Source organism: Podarcis erhardii (genome assembly GCF_964252035.2).
Source record: "Podarcis erhardii genome assembly, chromosome: 3".
Taxonomy (NCBI): domain Eukaryota; kingdom Metazoa; phylum Chordata; class Lepidosauria; order Squamata; family Lacertidae; genus Podarcis; species Podarcis erhardii.
Window position 1 is genome coordinate 772,133 of NC_138507.1, and position 15,417 is coordinate 787,549.

The 15,417-nt window shown below is 42.2% G+C and overlaps 1 protein-coding gene and 1 long non-coding RNA gene across 10 annotated transcripts in view; one reads left to right on the plus strand and one right to left on the minus strand.

The window, feature by feature from the left end:
• Positions 1–15,417, plus strand: part of LOC309338388 (protein FAM228B-like) — a 38,715-nt gene that overhangs the window by 4,776 nt on the left and 18,522 nt on the right. For 5 of the 9 annotated variants that reach the window (XR_014154883.1, XR_014154884.1, XR_014154885.1 and 2 more), the window contains exons 2-6: positions 1,305–1,415; positions 4,040–4,138; positions 6,723–6,827; positions 13,468–13,584; positions 14,715–14,789. Coding sequence is in view for 3 of the 9 variants with exons in the window: in XM_081855630.1 (XP_081711756.1) it covers positions 1,305–1,415; positions 4,040–4,138; positions 6,723–6,827; positions 13,468–13,584; positions 14,715–14,789 (507 nt within the window). In the remaining 6 variants the exon portion in view is untranslated. The remainder of the gene's footprint in view (positions 1–1,304; positions 1,416–4,039; positions 4,139–6,722; positions 6,828–13,467; positions 13,585–14,714; positions 14,790–15,417) is intronic. The other 4 variants (XR_014154882.1, XR_014154886.1, XM_081855632.1 and 1 more) reach the window with 2 other exon arrangements.
• LOC309338474 lies at positions 294–6,716 on the minus strand. Its single transcript, XR_014154908.1, has 3 exons — positions 6,327–6,716; positions 2,093–2,152; positions 294–359 (listed from the first exon to the last, which is right to left on the minus strand). It is a non-coding gene; the product is annotated as an uncharacterized lncRNA (long non-coding RNA).

A 15,417-nucleotide genomic window follows, 5' to 3' on the forward strand; every position in this document is an offset into this window, starting at 1 on the left:
GTAGAATTACAGTTATGCTTCCACACAAAATCTATAATAAAATCCATAAAACACCACTGGCAAGATAACATAAGCCCCATTTTGGTTTAAATCAATCCTGATTTAAAATAAATGGCAATATATAAGGCACTACACATTGCACATTTCATCTGAAGTTGTGTAGTTGGCTTCCTGGGCAACTTGCTGGCTTCCAAAAACGAGTAAACATTGCTACTAAAAGCATGTCTAAGCAAGTATCTGAAGTTCCTAAAAGGTACAGCATCATCTGATGTTTCATTGGGGGGGGGGTGTACTTGCCTTCTGTCGCTTGCAGATTTTAACCACATGAAGCATCTTTGGGATAAGACCTTCCTTTGTCTCTACAAGGCAAGGCAAGTTGAGGAAACCACTGCCATAAAAGTTTAAACGGGGCTAAGAGTCCCAGAACCATAAAACTACATAGCTTGGGCAAAATATTTACATGTGTGCTTAAAACCACAGAGGGCAAACAACGAGCTACAATCTTAAACCTGGGGGGGGGGGGAATCTCATAATTGCACAGATAATCTAAACTGACTGCATTTACATCCATCCATTCATCGTTTTATTCCTTAGCCGCCTTTCAGTAGTTAAAACCATATGAATAAACACATAATTACAAGCACAAAAATGTAATAATAAACAATAAAACATCAGAAGCTGCAAAATCATAATTCTTGTTATAAATACCCTGTTAGTGATAACATGAATATGCAAAGAGTTCCCCCCCACACACCCCCATGAAGAGGACAGCAGATTTTCTCCAAGTGGTGCATGTATCCTGCAGCTTAAGTATGTTAGTTATGTTTGGGCCACCTTAAGCACTGAGGTAGTCGTCTGTTCCCCATCCAACTCCAACCTTCATTTCCCTCTATAAATGATACTGTTCTAAACATGGATGGAGAACCCTTGGCCCTCCAGATCTTCATGGCCTTCAGTTCCCAGCAGGCCTCATCAGCATAGCCAGTGGTGAGATATGTAGTCCCAGCAACCCTTTGGAGGGCCACAGGTTCCCCATCCCTGTTCTAGAATGGGCAGTTCAGCAAGAGGTAGGGATCACAACTGATTATTTAGTTATGAGGATTCCCCCATTACTTTTAGCAGTTGACATCTGAGAAGAACCTGAACTTTATAAAGAACATTCTTTATAGGCTTCTAAACACACTGGCATTTCTACAAATGGCAGTTCTAGTTGGTTGGTCGCGGTAGGGTGGGGAAAGCCATCTATGCAGAAAGTTTTCATTGTTTATGCTTACTTTAATGTGCTTGCTTGTTGTTTTTTCTAGACTGATTCAGCAGCATCTTTAGATAGTGACAGCTCAGGAGAAGACTGGCTTATAAAAGTTTGCTGTCCAAAAGCCCGGCATCGATATCGTAGATACGCCCAAGCAAAAAAGGTCTATATTTTAGTAACCTGACTTTAATGTATCTAAGACTTGAGAAGAGGACAGCAATGTGTATGAACCTTTGTGACACAACAGTTCTCAGTGTGCAACCTGGATAATTGGGTATTGGGTTGATTTAGTAAAGAACTACATAATTACTCGAATTCTGCCTCTATATTTAGATTTTGCTTTTAAAAATTAGTCAAATTCATGTGTCACATATACTCAAAATGCAGTGGGGATAAACTCATTCCCTCTTGCTCTAAACTCCTCCTCGATCCAGTTGACCAGTGCAACTTGGACATAACAAGTAGTAGTGCTTATGCATATGCAGTTCAAAGCATAGCATATTAAGTACTTTTAAACAACAACACTGAATATTTCAAAATAAATTTAATGTGATACATGAAAATGTAGGAGACACCATGAAATTCCCATGTCATACGAACATAAGATTGCTGGATCTGGCCAGTCAGATGTTTGTGGGAAACCTGCAAGCAGCACATGGGCATGTGAGCACTTCCCTCTCCTGAGAGCTTTTCTAAAGACTTCCTACTCGTAGAATTTAGCTCCTGAGTTAAAAGTTTTTTCTAGATTTGGGTCTTAGCACACAATGCTCTTACTGCGCCGTTACTATTCTGTCTACTGTTTATTTTAATAAACTTATTAACTTAAGGGGCTCTACTTACCCTCTTCTTGCACATCTGCTTAATTCGCCTGGACGCTGTGTCAGCTGGGGCTTCCTGTATCTTGTGGGCATAAAGTAGTAAGGGCTGTGCCACGTCAGATGCACACACACAATATCTCCAAGCATATAGTATGATTTTTAAAAAACAGATAGTCTCATTTTTTTAAGCATCTGATTTAATAATAATAATTATAATTATAATAATTATAATAATTTTTTATTTATACCCCACCCTCCCCAGCCAAGGCCGGGCTCAGAGCGGCTTACAAGCAATAATAAAAACAAGTTGAATGATTAGAACTTAAAAACAAAATTAAAATACAACATTAAAATATTGAAACATTAAAATATTAAAATGTAGCCTCATCGCAGGAGGAGAAGGAAAGGAAAAAAGAAAGAGAGGGAGGGAATCAAATTGGCTCCAAGCCAAAGGCCAGATGGAACAACTCTGTCTTACAGGCCCTGCGGAAAGAAATCAGATCCTGCAGGGCCCTGGTCTCATGAGGCAGAGTGTTCCACCAGGCCAGAGTTGAAAAGGCCCTGGCTCTGGTTGAAGCCAATCTAACTTCCTTAGGGCCTGGGACCACTAGGGTGTTGCTATTTATGGACCTTGAGGCTCTCCGTGGGGCATACCGGGAGAGGCGGTCCCGTAGGTATGAGGGTCCTAGGCCGTGAAGGGCTTTAAAGGTCAAAAGCAGCACCTTAAATTTGACCCTGAACTCTACCGGGAGCCAGTGCAGTTTGAAAAGCACTGGGTTTGAAATGCTCCCATGGCAGAGACCCCGTGAGGAGCCTCGCTGCAGCATTCGGCACCCTCTGGAGTTTCTGGGTCAGCTTCAAGGGCAGCCCCGCGTAGAGCGAATTACAGTAGTCAAGCCTGGAGATGACCGTCACATGGATCACTGTGGCCAGGTCAGGGCGGGAAAGGTAAGGGACCAACTGCTTGATGCGGCGAAGGTGGAAAAATGTTGCCTTGGCTGTTGCTGTAACTTGCGCCTCCATGGAAAGGGAGGCGTCAAGGATTACACCCAAACTCTTAACGGAAGGCAATGGCACTAATTGGGCCCCCGCAAGAGAAGGGAGTTGGTCCCTCATCCCCATGCCATCCCGACCCAACCATAGGACCTCTGTCTTCGAAGGATTTAGTTTCAATCAGCTCCCACGAAACCATCCAGCCACAGCTTCCAAGAATCTGGTCAGTGTGTTCGGGGCTGAGTCGGTGTGGGCATCCATCAGCAGATAGAGCTGAGTGTCATCAGCATATTGGTGACAGCCCAGCCCAAAGCTCCAGATAATCTGGGTAAGGGGGCGCATAAAGATGTTAAAAAGCATCGGGGAGAGAATTGCGCCCTGCGGCACTCCACACACCAAGGAATGGCCCGACGACATTTCCCTCCATAGTGGAAAGACAATTTTTCTAGTCTGATTTTTAAAAAATTCCTACTCCCAACCCTCACTTTGTTTTCCTCATTGCTTGGTTGTCCTGTGAAGGTGAAAAATATTGGCATTTTTTCCAAGCCAATTAAATCATCTTTTAAATGACTGAAATAAACAAAGTTTATACTCTTGGGGCAACATGCGGTGATATACAGTATGTCCATTTGTTCAATGGAAATTGGCTTGTGCAACTTGATTTTCAGTTTCTCTTCTGCATCTAGCCCCCTTGCATGCTAGAGGAACGTTTGAGGGGGTTGGGAGGGTGCAGGAGGGATGAGAGGAAAGAGAAACCCGCTTGTGTGAGCAGACACTTGCATTACATTGGCTCTCACCCTTTTTAAAGAAACACACTTGTTTTGAGGAAACTGGGAAATCCCTTGGAACTTAAAGCTCATCAGCCTATTGCTGTGAGACCTTTCCTGCTCACTCTTAAGTCAGAAGGATGTGACAATGAGACATACTCTCAAGTAAGCATTGCCTTAGATGGTTTTTTTACTTTAAATTTATCCAGCAAATATCATTACAGCCTACAAAGACTGGATTCTCGCATTTGGATAAAGAAGAGGATTTTATAGCGCTTACAGAATGGATGCCTATTACACCTTACCAGGTACAGAAGGTCAGATGTTTTCTTGAAGAAATGCAATAAAGCTGATGCATTCTGAATTCCAGACACAACTGATTCTAGTGCATCAGTTCATAAGAGCCTTCTTCTGTTTGCTTTTCCTTTCTTTCACAGTATTTAAGATTTGTGTTATATATGTCGCCACAATTTCATTGTTCTGCAAGGGACAATGACAATAAAGATATCGTATCGTATCGTAATGCTTCTAAAATTTTCAAAAATGCTATCCCCTCTTAAAGACAAGCTGTGTCTGACTTGGGAGGGGGATTTCAGAGAGCACTGTTACTTAGTTTCCTACTGATCCCATGAAGCAATCCTCTGTATCTTGTTTTATGTTGTGTACCGCCCTGAGATCTGTGGATGATGTGAGGTATACAAATTTAATAAACAACAATAACATTAAAGAGACAGAATGTAGAACAGGATGTGCCACAAAACTTCATCTGCCCAGGAAATAGCATATGGATATGTATTGTCTTTGTGCACCTTTGGGTGGAAAATCAGCCAACACATTTTACAGTGGTACTTCTGGATGCGAATGGGATCTGTTCCGGAGCCCCGTTCGCATCCAGAAGCAAACACAACCCGCGGGTTGCGATTCGCCACTTCCGTGCATGCGCGTGACATCATTTTGACCGTCTGTGTATGCACAAGCAGTGAAACCTTGAAGTAACACACTCCGTTACTTTTGGGTCGCCGCAGCGCGCAACCCGTAAATACTTATTCTGAAGCTACTTCAACCCGAGGTATGACTGTATAAGTACAGTGGTACCTTGGGTTACATACACTTCAGGTTACAGATGCTTCAGGTTACAGACTCCGCTAACCCAGAAATAGTACCTTGAGTTAAGAACTTTGCTTCATGATGAGAACAGAAATTGTGCGGCAGTAGCGCAGCGGCAGGTGCCATTAGCTAAAGTGGTAACTCAAGTTAAGAACAGTTTCATGTTAAGAAGGGACCTCCTGAACGAATTAAGTACGTAGCCAGAGGTACCACTGTAAACTAAACTGGCAATTGAAGATAGATGGCAAGAAGGAGCTGGATACTGTTAAAAAATAATCTATCTACTAATTTGTTAAATATTCTTTATCTCCTGTTGTGTGAAGGGAAACAGATACAAGTTAAACAAATGAATTTTCAGAAATCTGTTGTGGCTGGTGACAGATGGATGCTATTGTTTTTAGAGTTGGTGATTTGAAAATGAATTATGGTTTGTTGGTTGTTTATACATTTAACTTTCAACTCAACAAATAGGTTTTACAGGTTTTGTGTTGATTACAAAACTTGGAACATCTGTATGAAAGTGTTATAAGTGAGGCAAATTAAACATGGGAAGCTGTAATTCTTTCCACCCACTTTCAGCTCCCTTAAAGACTATTTATTTATATGTTTAAAACATATACAGTGGTACCTCGGGTTACAGACGCTTCAGGTTACAGACTCCATTAACCCAGAAATAGTACCTCGGGTTAAGAACTTTGCTTCAGGATGAGAACAGAAATTGCGCAGCGGCAGCGGGAGGCCCCATTAGCTAAAGTGGTGCTTCAGGTTAAGAACAGTTTCAGGTTAAGAATGAACCTCCGGAACGAATTCAGTTCTTAACCCGAGGTACCATTGTATTAGCCATTCTTTGGTTGTAGCTCCCAGAGAATCTTAAAAAAAAAAAAAGCATAAAAATTGAGATGTGGTAATGCAATCATTTACAGTGGTACCTCGGGTTACAAACTTAATTTGTTCTGGAAGTCCGTTCTTAACCCGAAGCATTCTTAACCTGAGGCACACATTCCCTACATATGTAGGCCTCCCGTGGCCCCAGAAGCAGATTGCATTCATATCCCGGGGCAAAGTTCGCAACCTGGGACATCTACTTCCGGGTTTGTGGAATTCGTAACCTGAAGCGTTCGTAAGCAGGACTGTTCGTAACCCGAGGTACCACTGTACAGCTATTTAAATCTTAGTGTGATAGCTACATAGAAACACTGTTAAACTAGTTTCTTATGTATCATTAAAGATGTATTGCATGTTTGTGCTGTAATTGGCCTGTTTCATAGTTTCTCAGAACTATAGCAGAAGACGAGAATTTTGGGAAGCACTGTATGTGTGCATTGTACTTCTAAGATACAGCACTTAATATTTCCATAACACTATGCCAAGTACATTCTGCTTAGTCACCTTATCTAATTTCTGCATATCCATTGCTGTTGTGCCATGTTCTTTCAAGTAGAAAGAACTTCTAGGGAATAAAGAAAAACATCTCAAAGAATTGAATAAGTTGGAATTGAGGACTGATGTCACAGTCCTATGACCTAACTTTGGAACACTTATTGTCTATTGTAGAGAAGTTCTGTTGTACTAAGTACTGGTTCCCCATTCCACTCAGTAGCCTACAAGATACATATACTTTTAGAGTGAGTTATTAGAAAGTTGACGTCTGGCTTGACAAGCTGTGATCTGGAGCTGTTGAGAGGAGCCAGTATATTCTTTGAAGGCCTCTGAATATTTTTGTTTTTTAAGACTAGTGGGCTCTCCCCCCCCCTTTTTTTTGCTAATTCAACAATCTCATACTAGGTCTATCCTGGAGTGCCAAGGCAGGAAAGTACAGACTTGGAGTGGCTCATAAGACTTCGCTGTCCAAGGGCCCAAATGGAGCAGATGAGGGCGGAGCGAAAGCAAGTGAGTGACTAGGTGCTTAACATGGGACTATATCCACTACTTTGGCAGTGTACTATCACAAAATATGTAGTGCTAGCAGTGCAAAACAGTTAAAGCAGCATTTCATTTTGATTTAATTAAGTTTCTTAAAAAATTGATAAATCTAAAACTCCCATTGTGAGGTCAACTGATCTAAACATAAGTAGCCAAATGACTTAGCTAGACCTTGATTCTTTACATTTCAAAAGAGCCAATGGGGGCTAGAGTGATGGACTAGGACCAGGGAAAGCAGGATTTGAATCCCCACTCCGCCCCAAAGATCACTGGGTGACCGTGGGCCACTCACAGTCTTTCAGTCTAGCCTACCTCACAGGGTCACTGTGAGGATAAAATGGAGAGGGGAGGGGAAAGTGTGAGACCACTTTGAGGTCCTTTGAGAAAAGGTGGGATATAAATAATCTGGGGAAATTTTCCTTACCAGAAGAAAAGTTGTATATAAGTACTTGAAATAAATAAGAAAAATAATGTACTGAGCTAAGCACTTGTGTCCTGGCTTTGAATGTTATTACATGGCCTTGGACAAGCTTTTCTCTCTCAGCCTCAGACCCCCATCGGCCACAGGGGGACAACAGTGATTGCAAGAAATTATAACATATTCAAAGTACTGTACAAATGCTGAGCATTGTTATTGAGGTGCATGCTTTTCCTGTTAATGGACTGTCAGCTCCATCGGTGGAAAAGCTAAGGCAGTTATATATTGAAGGCAATTTATATAATTACTCATCATGTCGAAAAAGAGTTCTGTTTAGTTTCCAAATGTTTGTAGTAGCAGAGCAATGCACAATATTTTATTTATTCACAATGTTTATGTGGTTACTTTGGAGGTCATACAGTAGTCTTCTTGTTGTTTTTGTTGTTTAGTCGTTTAGTTGGGTCCGACTCTTCGTGACCCCATGGACCAGAGCACGCCAGGCACTCCTGTCTTCCACTTCCTCCCACAGTTTGGTCAAACTTATGTTCGTAGCTTTGAGAACACTGTCCAACCATCTTGTCCTCTGTCGTCCCCTTCTCCTTGTGCCCTCAATCTTTCTCAACATCAGGGTCTTTTCCAGGGAGTCTTCTCTTCTCACGAGGTGGCCAAAGTATTGTCCTTCCAGTGAGCACTCAGGGCTGATTTCCTTCAGAATGAATAGGTTTGATCTTCTTGCAGTCCATAGGACTTGGTTGGCAAGATGATGTCTCTACTTTTTAAGATGCTGTCTAGGTTTGTCATTGCTTTTCTCCCAAGAAGCAGGCGTCTTTTAATTTCGTGGCTGCTGTCACCATCTGCAGTGATCATGGAGCTCAAGAAAGTAAAATCTCTCACTGCCTCCATTTCTTCCCCTTCTGTTTGCCAGGAGGTAATGGGACCAGTGGCCATGATCTTCGTTTTTTTGATGTTGAGCTTCAGACCATATTTTGCGCTCTCCTCTTTCACCCTCATTAAAAGGTTCTTTAATTCCGCCTCACTTTCTGCCATCAAGGTTGGTGTCATCTGCATATCTGAGGTTGTTGATATTTCTTCCGGTAATCTTAATTCTGGCTTGGGATTCATCTAGCCCAGCCTTTCGCATGATGAATTCTGCATATAAGTTAAATAAGCAGGGAGACAATTTTGAACCAATTTTGAACCAATCAGTTGTTCCATATCCAGTTCTAACTGTAGCTTCTTGTCCCACATAGAGATTTCTCAGGAGACAGATGAGGTGATCAGGCACTCCCATTTCTTTGAGAACTTGCCATAGTTTGCTGTGGTCGACACAGTCAAAGGCTTTTGCATAGTCAATGAAGCAGAATTCTCTTTCTGGAATTCTCTTTCTGGAATTCTCTAGCTTTCTCCATAATCCAGCGCATGTTTGCAATTTGGTCTCTGGTTCCTCTGCCCCTTCGAAATCCACCTTGCACTTCTGGGAGTTCTTGGTCCACATACTGCTTGAGCCTTCCTTGTAGAATTTCAAGCATTACCTTGCTTGCGTGTGAAATGAGTGCAATTGTGCGGTAGTTGGAACATTCCTTGGCACTGCCCTTCTTTGGGATTGGGATGTAGACTGATCTTCTCTAATCCTCTGGCCACTGCTGAGTTTTCCAAATTTGCGGGCATATTGAGTGTAGCACCTCAACAGCATCATCTTTTAAAATTTTAAATAGTTCAGCTGGAATACCATCACTTCCACTGGCCTTGTTATTAGCAGTGCTTTCTAAGGCCCATTTGACTTCACTCTCCAGGATGTCTGGCTCAAGGTCAGCAACCACACTACCTGGGGTGTACGAGACATCCATATCTTTCTGGTATAATTCCTCTGTGTATTCTTGCCACCTCTTCTTCATGTCTTCTGCTTCTGTTAGGTCCTTACCACTTTTGTCCTTTATTATGGTAATCTTTGTACAAAATGTCCCTTTCATATCTCCAATTTTCTTGAACAGATCTCTGGTTCTTCCCATTCTGTTGTTTTCCTCTATTTCTTTGCATTACTCATTTAAGAAGGCCTTCTTGTCTCTCCTTGCTATTTTTTGGAAATGTGCATTCAATTTCCTCTATCTTTCACTATCTCCCTCGCATTTTGCTTGCCTTCTCTCCCCCGCTATTTGTTTTTTTTTTTTTTTTTAATAATTTTTATTCAATTTTCAATTTTAAAGACAAAACAAACTTACATAAAAAAAAATCAAAACAAAGGTAAAACAAACACAAAACAAAACAAAACACAACCAAATTTTCATCTCCTTCTTTCAATGACTTCCCCGCACTCCCCTGCCCACCTTCCATTTTCACTACATAGCTCAGCAAATTATTTATTAGATCTCTTAAAAATTATTCAATTCTTTCCTTCCAATTTATCTTTTCCCCCTTTTTAACTTATCATAATTTTACATGTTCCCTTTCCCATATTGGATCTATTCTCCAAGGTCGGCCTAATTTCTCTCCCACAAACTCATCTTTTTTTTTTTTTTTTAATATTAAATCTAAAATCATAATATTTCAGTTCCAAATCCCAGGTTTTTACCACCCCAAATTCCCCTCCCCCCTGCCCCCGCTTTGCCCCTACCCAAATAGATAAACAACAGTTTTAGCCCGGATTTCTGACATCCGAGGCCTTCAGGCCCCAGTTAGCCTCTCTCCGCCGATTTTGTTTATAGTCCTCTTTGTTGGTCTTCCCTTCTCCATGAAGTTCTGTCAGCAGCTCCTCATATTTTCTTTCTTCCAAATCAAACAAAGACAGTTTTTGACCAAAGACAACAAATCTCCCAAAGTCCAGCCCCAGAAAGAAGTCCCCATTGAACTTGTTCATTCTTTGTTGATTCAATATTCTGATTATTCCAGGGGCTTCTCTCTTCCTCTGGCCCTGCAGGTCTGCAATCCCATAGTCATCCTCCTTGTTTCTTTGATTCCCAAAAGTTGCAGGTTTCTGTTTGCATTCTTGTTGAACTCTTTCTTTTTCTCCTTCCCCCCATAGGGTTATCTCTCCTTCTGCAGCTGCAAATTTTTTTTCCACTTGTTTAGTTCCATTGACAGAGTCGTTAAGTTTAAGACTGAAGGTCATCAACTGTTCAGTCATAATTGTGTTCTGTTTTTGCAAGGTTCCCACCAGACAAAACATTTTTTGTATCTCTGCCAGTAATTTTCCTTCAGCAGCCATTGCAATGTCATCAGTTCCCTCCAGAGGGATCTCCATCATGAATCTCACCCAACAGTCAGTTACTTTGTTGTTAAGGATTATTTTGTTTCCAATCAGTTCAATCAATTCAGTTTCAATGTAGCATTTAATCCAGAAAAGCAGTTATAACACAGTTCCACGTTTCGGCTATTCGTTTGACAGCTCTTTTTGACAGCTGTCAAACTCCTTATTCTGTTTCTCGGGCTCCCACACTGGGCGCTACCCGGGTCTGGGGGGGGTCAACTTAAAAAGCAAAACCCCCGGAATTCCTCTTTCTTCCACTCCTGCTCAAATTACTTCTTAATTCAGTTTGTGAAAGTTCTCCGTTTAAGCACCAAAGTCTTTCCGACCTGGTGCTATCTCTTTGCTTTAAATCTTTTGGTGGGGAGGGGGAGTGCGGACTTCCTTTTTAACACGTCCCCCCGATCATACTCGAATTCGTAAATAAGAAACTTTTAGTGCCGAAATTTCCTTTTACTCACGGGTTACATTTTCAGTCCAAATTTTAAGAAGAAAGACAGCGCTCTCCGGTCATGGCTCGCGGCTTCGCTCCGCCAAGGCAGCGATCGACTCTCAGCACCACGCCACTCTCCGGTCCACTCCGTAGCCTTTAAAAAGGCTCTTCGCGGGTCAGGGAGGGCGCTTAAGGTGCCCACCGAGTCACCATGTCCGCAGGCTTCCGCGCCTGCGGTTTCTAAGGGTCCCCGTGTCGCCGGCACGGCAAGACCCGTCCTTAGCGGAGCCGACTCCCTCCGGAGCTCAGAGGGAGTCCGCCATTACCCATTCGCGCTATCCCGGAAGTCCCTCTCCCCCGCTATTTGTAAGGCCTCGTTGGACAGCTACTTTGCTTTCTTGCATTTCCTTTTCATTGGGATGGTTTTCGTTGCTGCCTCCTGTATAATGTTGCAAGCCTCCATCCATAGTTCTTCAGGCACTCTGTCCTTAAACCTGTTTCTCACTTCCACTGTGTATTTATAAAGGGATTTGATTTAGATTGTATCTTACCGGCCCAGTGGTTTTTCCTACTTTCTTCAGTTTAAGCTTGAATTTTGCTATAAGAAGCTGATGATCTGAGCCACAGTCAGCTCCAGGTCTTGTTTTTGCTGACTGTATAGAGCTTCTCCATCTTTGGCTGCAGAGAATATAATCAATTTGATTTCGATGCTGCCCATTTGGTGATGTCCATGTGTAGAGTCGTCTCTTGTGTTGTTGGAAAAGTGTGTTTGTGATGACCAGCTTGTTCTCTTGGCAGAACTCTATTAGCCTTTGCCCTGCTTCGTTTTGAACTCCAAGGCCAAACTTGCCAGTTGTTCCTTTTATCTCTTGACTCCCTACTTTAGCATTCCAATCCCCTATAATGAGAAGAACATCCTTCTCTGGTGTCATTTCTATAAGGTGTTGTAAGTCTTCATAGAATTGGTCAATTTCAGTTTCTTCAGCACCAGTGGTTGGTGCATAAACTTGGATTACTGTGATGTTAAAAGGTCTGCCTTGGCTTCGTATTGAGATCATGATATCATTTTTGAGATTGCATCCCAGTACAGCTTTCGCCACTCTTGACAGTGAGGGTCACTGTCAGGGAAGAGTTAGAAGTTTCCAGTTTCTCAGAGGGAGAAAGCATTCCCCAAGGGGGGAAGGAGAGCAGTGAATCTAATAGAAGAGAGCAAGAGGAACAACAGGGAGGGACTGGCTGTTCACAGGAAAGGCAAGGGTTCAGTTCTAGCTCAGATTGGGAGGAGGGGAGATACAAGCCAGCTCTAGCCAGGAGGGTAGGAGAAAGAGCGGGAAAACAAAGGGAAGGGCGCCTTCGCCATTTTGAGAGTGGCTGGTCATGGAGAAGCAGAGCTCAGAAGGTATCTGAAATAAGTGACTCTGAGGAATAATAGTTAATAACCGTTTATAAGATTGTTTTGTTAATACGCAATAAAAAGTTTTATAAAAGAACAAGAAGCGTTTGTGTGATGATCTGAAGAGGACAACGACCAGTCCTGCCAGTCACTCCATTTCTTTTACGGGATTCTTGCCCACAGTAGTAGATATGATGGTCATCCGAACTGAATTCGCCCATTCCCGTCCATTTTAGTTCACTGATGCCCAGGATGTCAATATTTATTCTTGCCATCTCATTTTTGACCACATTCAACTTACCCAGGTTCATGGTTCTTACATTCCAGGTTCCTATGCAATATTTTTCTGTACAGCATTGGATTTTCCTTCCACTTCCAGGCATATCCGCAACTGAGCGTCCTTTCGGCTTTGGCCCAGCTGCTTCATCAGCTCTGAATCTACTTGTACTTGTCCTCCGCTCTTCCCCAGTAGCATGTTGGACGCCTTCCGACCTGAGGGGCTCATCTTCCAGCATCAAAACTTTTATATGCCTGTTGTCTTTGTCCATGGAGTTTTCTTGGCAGGGATTCTGGAGTGGCTTGCCGGTTCCTGCTCCAGGTGGATCACGTTTGGTCAAAACTCCACTATGACCTGTCCATCTTGGGTGGCCCTGCACAGCATAGCTCATAGCTTCTCTGAGTTATTCAAGCCCCTTCGCCACGGCAAGGCAGTGATCCATGAAGGGGATCTTAAGACAGTAGTCTTAAGATTAGCTTTAAGAAAAATCAAGTCGGTCAGTTGTTGCAGAATGTGGATGCCAGACCATTATAGCCCTGAAATGGTGGCCATATTCTGGTGTGAGCAAGAAGACTATGGTGGCCCACATATGGCCCTGTTTCCATTTGGAGAGGGGCACTCCGTTTTCTAGAGACCTGGGAAAGGAATTACATTTCATTTAAGTACTGTCTGCACCGAACTGAAAGCAAAAGATTTCAGGATGTAGTTTTCCATCCTTCTCAACTTTCTTTTGGATGAATGCTGAGGATAATACTGTATCCTTTGTGTAGGCAGCTTTGAATTTGGGGTTGATAGAATATGGTATATTCACTGTGATTCCTCACTCCATTCTGCTTTCTTGTAAGTCTCTTCCAGCAGTCTCTACACCCTTGAGTAGATCACCCAGCAAGGCTGGCAGAAGTATTCAACCTGGAGGGACCAAAGATTCTGAAAACTGGCTGAAACATTTTTCCATTGCGCAGGTACACCTGAGTTTGGCGGCAGTAGTAAGAAATCAGTACTGGCACTACTTTCTCAGTTTTGGAGAGAAGGTGGAAACTCTTGTTAAGAGGTTTCTTAGAGAATGAGGCTGACAAAATATATTACTACAAGGTACACAAGAAGTGACAGCCACTTTGTTGTTGTAAAGTCATCTGTACTTTGAGTTCCATATAGTTTGGGGTTCAGATGAAGCTCAGTTCCTGTCTGCTCTGCATGGGGATTTTTATATTGCAGTTATATTTTAATTATTTTTTAAATGAAACAACTTTTTAAATGTGACATCTGTTTGGGTAAAGAATATATGTATGTAGGACTGCAAGTTATTTATTCATTTATTACAGTTGTTCATGTTCTGCAATATTTCCAATATGGTTTACAAGAAGCTTTAAAACACATTTTAAAACAGCAACAAAAAAATAAAAAGACATCAGGATCCTTCCCACAGGACGATTTAATGACTAGAATTATTTTGGGTCTGCTTAGCAAAAGAAAGATTGTAAGTTTGCCCCTGAATTTGATTAAGAATAGATGCTTATCACTAAATTATTGACCTTTTGATTCAGTAGCTATCTAGTTACAGCTGAAATAGGATTGAAGTGGAGCACACTACGTATTGTACACTCTGGGGAATGTTTTTTTACTTGTGCTAAAACTCAAAATATTAATGTTTTATTGATATGTTTATTATACAATTTTAGGATGTATTCTTAATGTAAATACTAATAGTATTAAATATTCTAAATATGTATTCTTTATATTCTAAATTAATTTAGAATTGTTGGATTAATAGCTCCAGCCAGAAAAGTCTGCTTTTCTTCTAACCTTCTGATCTGTACAAGAAGTAATTATGGCAACTTCTTTTATCACTTTTTGTTTCTCTTTGCACTTTTTATTCTACTCCAAGATTATCTCTAATTCAATATAGCCTCAAAGTTGCACTTACCCAAATCCCATTCATTTTAAAAAGATGTTTCTGTAGCTTTATTTCCTATGTCTTTTTTAATCATGGATCTACTTATCCTACAGTGCTGTGCTGCTAATAGAATTAATTCTTAATTACTGCTTTTCATTCAGCAGTTTTACTTCACAGATTTTGCTGGTATTTTATTAGGCTGTAGTTAATGAAAGACAGGATGTTGTTGGTTCCACCCAGGCCCTGCTGGAAAGAGAGAACTGCTTTGTGAGGGTAAGAAACAAAATACAGTGTCGGTTGACAATATGTCTTTCTAACGTTTGAGGAAGACCTACAGATATGAAGAAGCTTAGTAGGGCTGGGCAGTACCTGGCTTTCCACATTGTGATATATCAGCAGCTAAATACTGTGATGTGCCGATATATCATGATGTCTTGAATGTGTCTAGCCTGTTTCTTCCTCCCCATCTTAGGGATGGAAGAAGCAGCTGAGATACATTGCCCAGCCCTACATGGTGAGTGAGCCCCAAAGCCTCCCCAGTTTGCATGAGCCCAGGACTTCCTTGAACCGCTCAGCTGAGGGGAGAGCCTTCTGCCCCACAGCTGAGCGAGCGTCTATGCTTCCCTCCCAGCTGAGCGGTTCAAGGAAGCTCTGTCACGAGCAGGAAAGGTGTCAGCGCTTGCTCAGCTGGGGGGTGGGGCTGAGGCTTCCCCCTGCCCAGCTGAGCAGTTTGAGGGTGGCTCTGATTCTGCTCTGGCTCATGCGCAAGCTGGAAGGGCATTGGAGCTTCCTCCATTGGAGCTTCCCAAGTGGGCAGGCTTTGTCTTTCCTCTTGGTTGCTCTGGGAGGAAAGATGCAGCCTGCCCTCCCAGGCAAAGGCAGGCCGGCTGCAGTCAAGTGT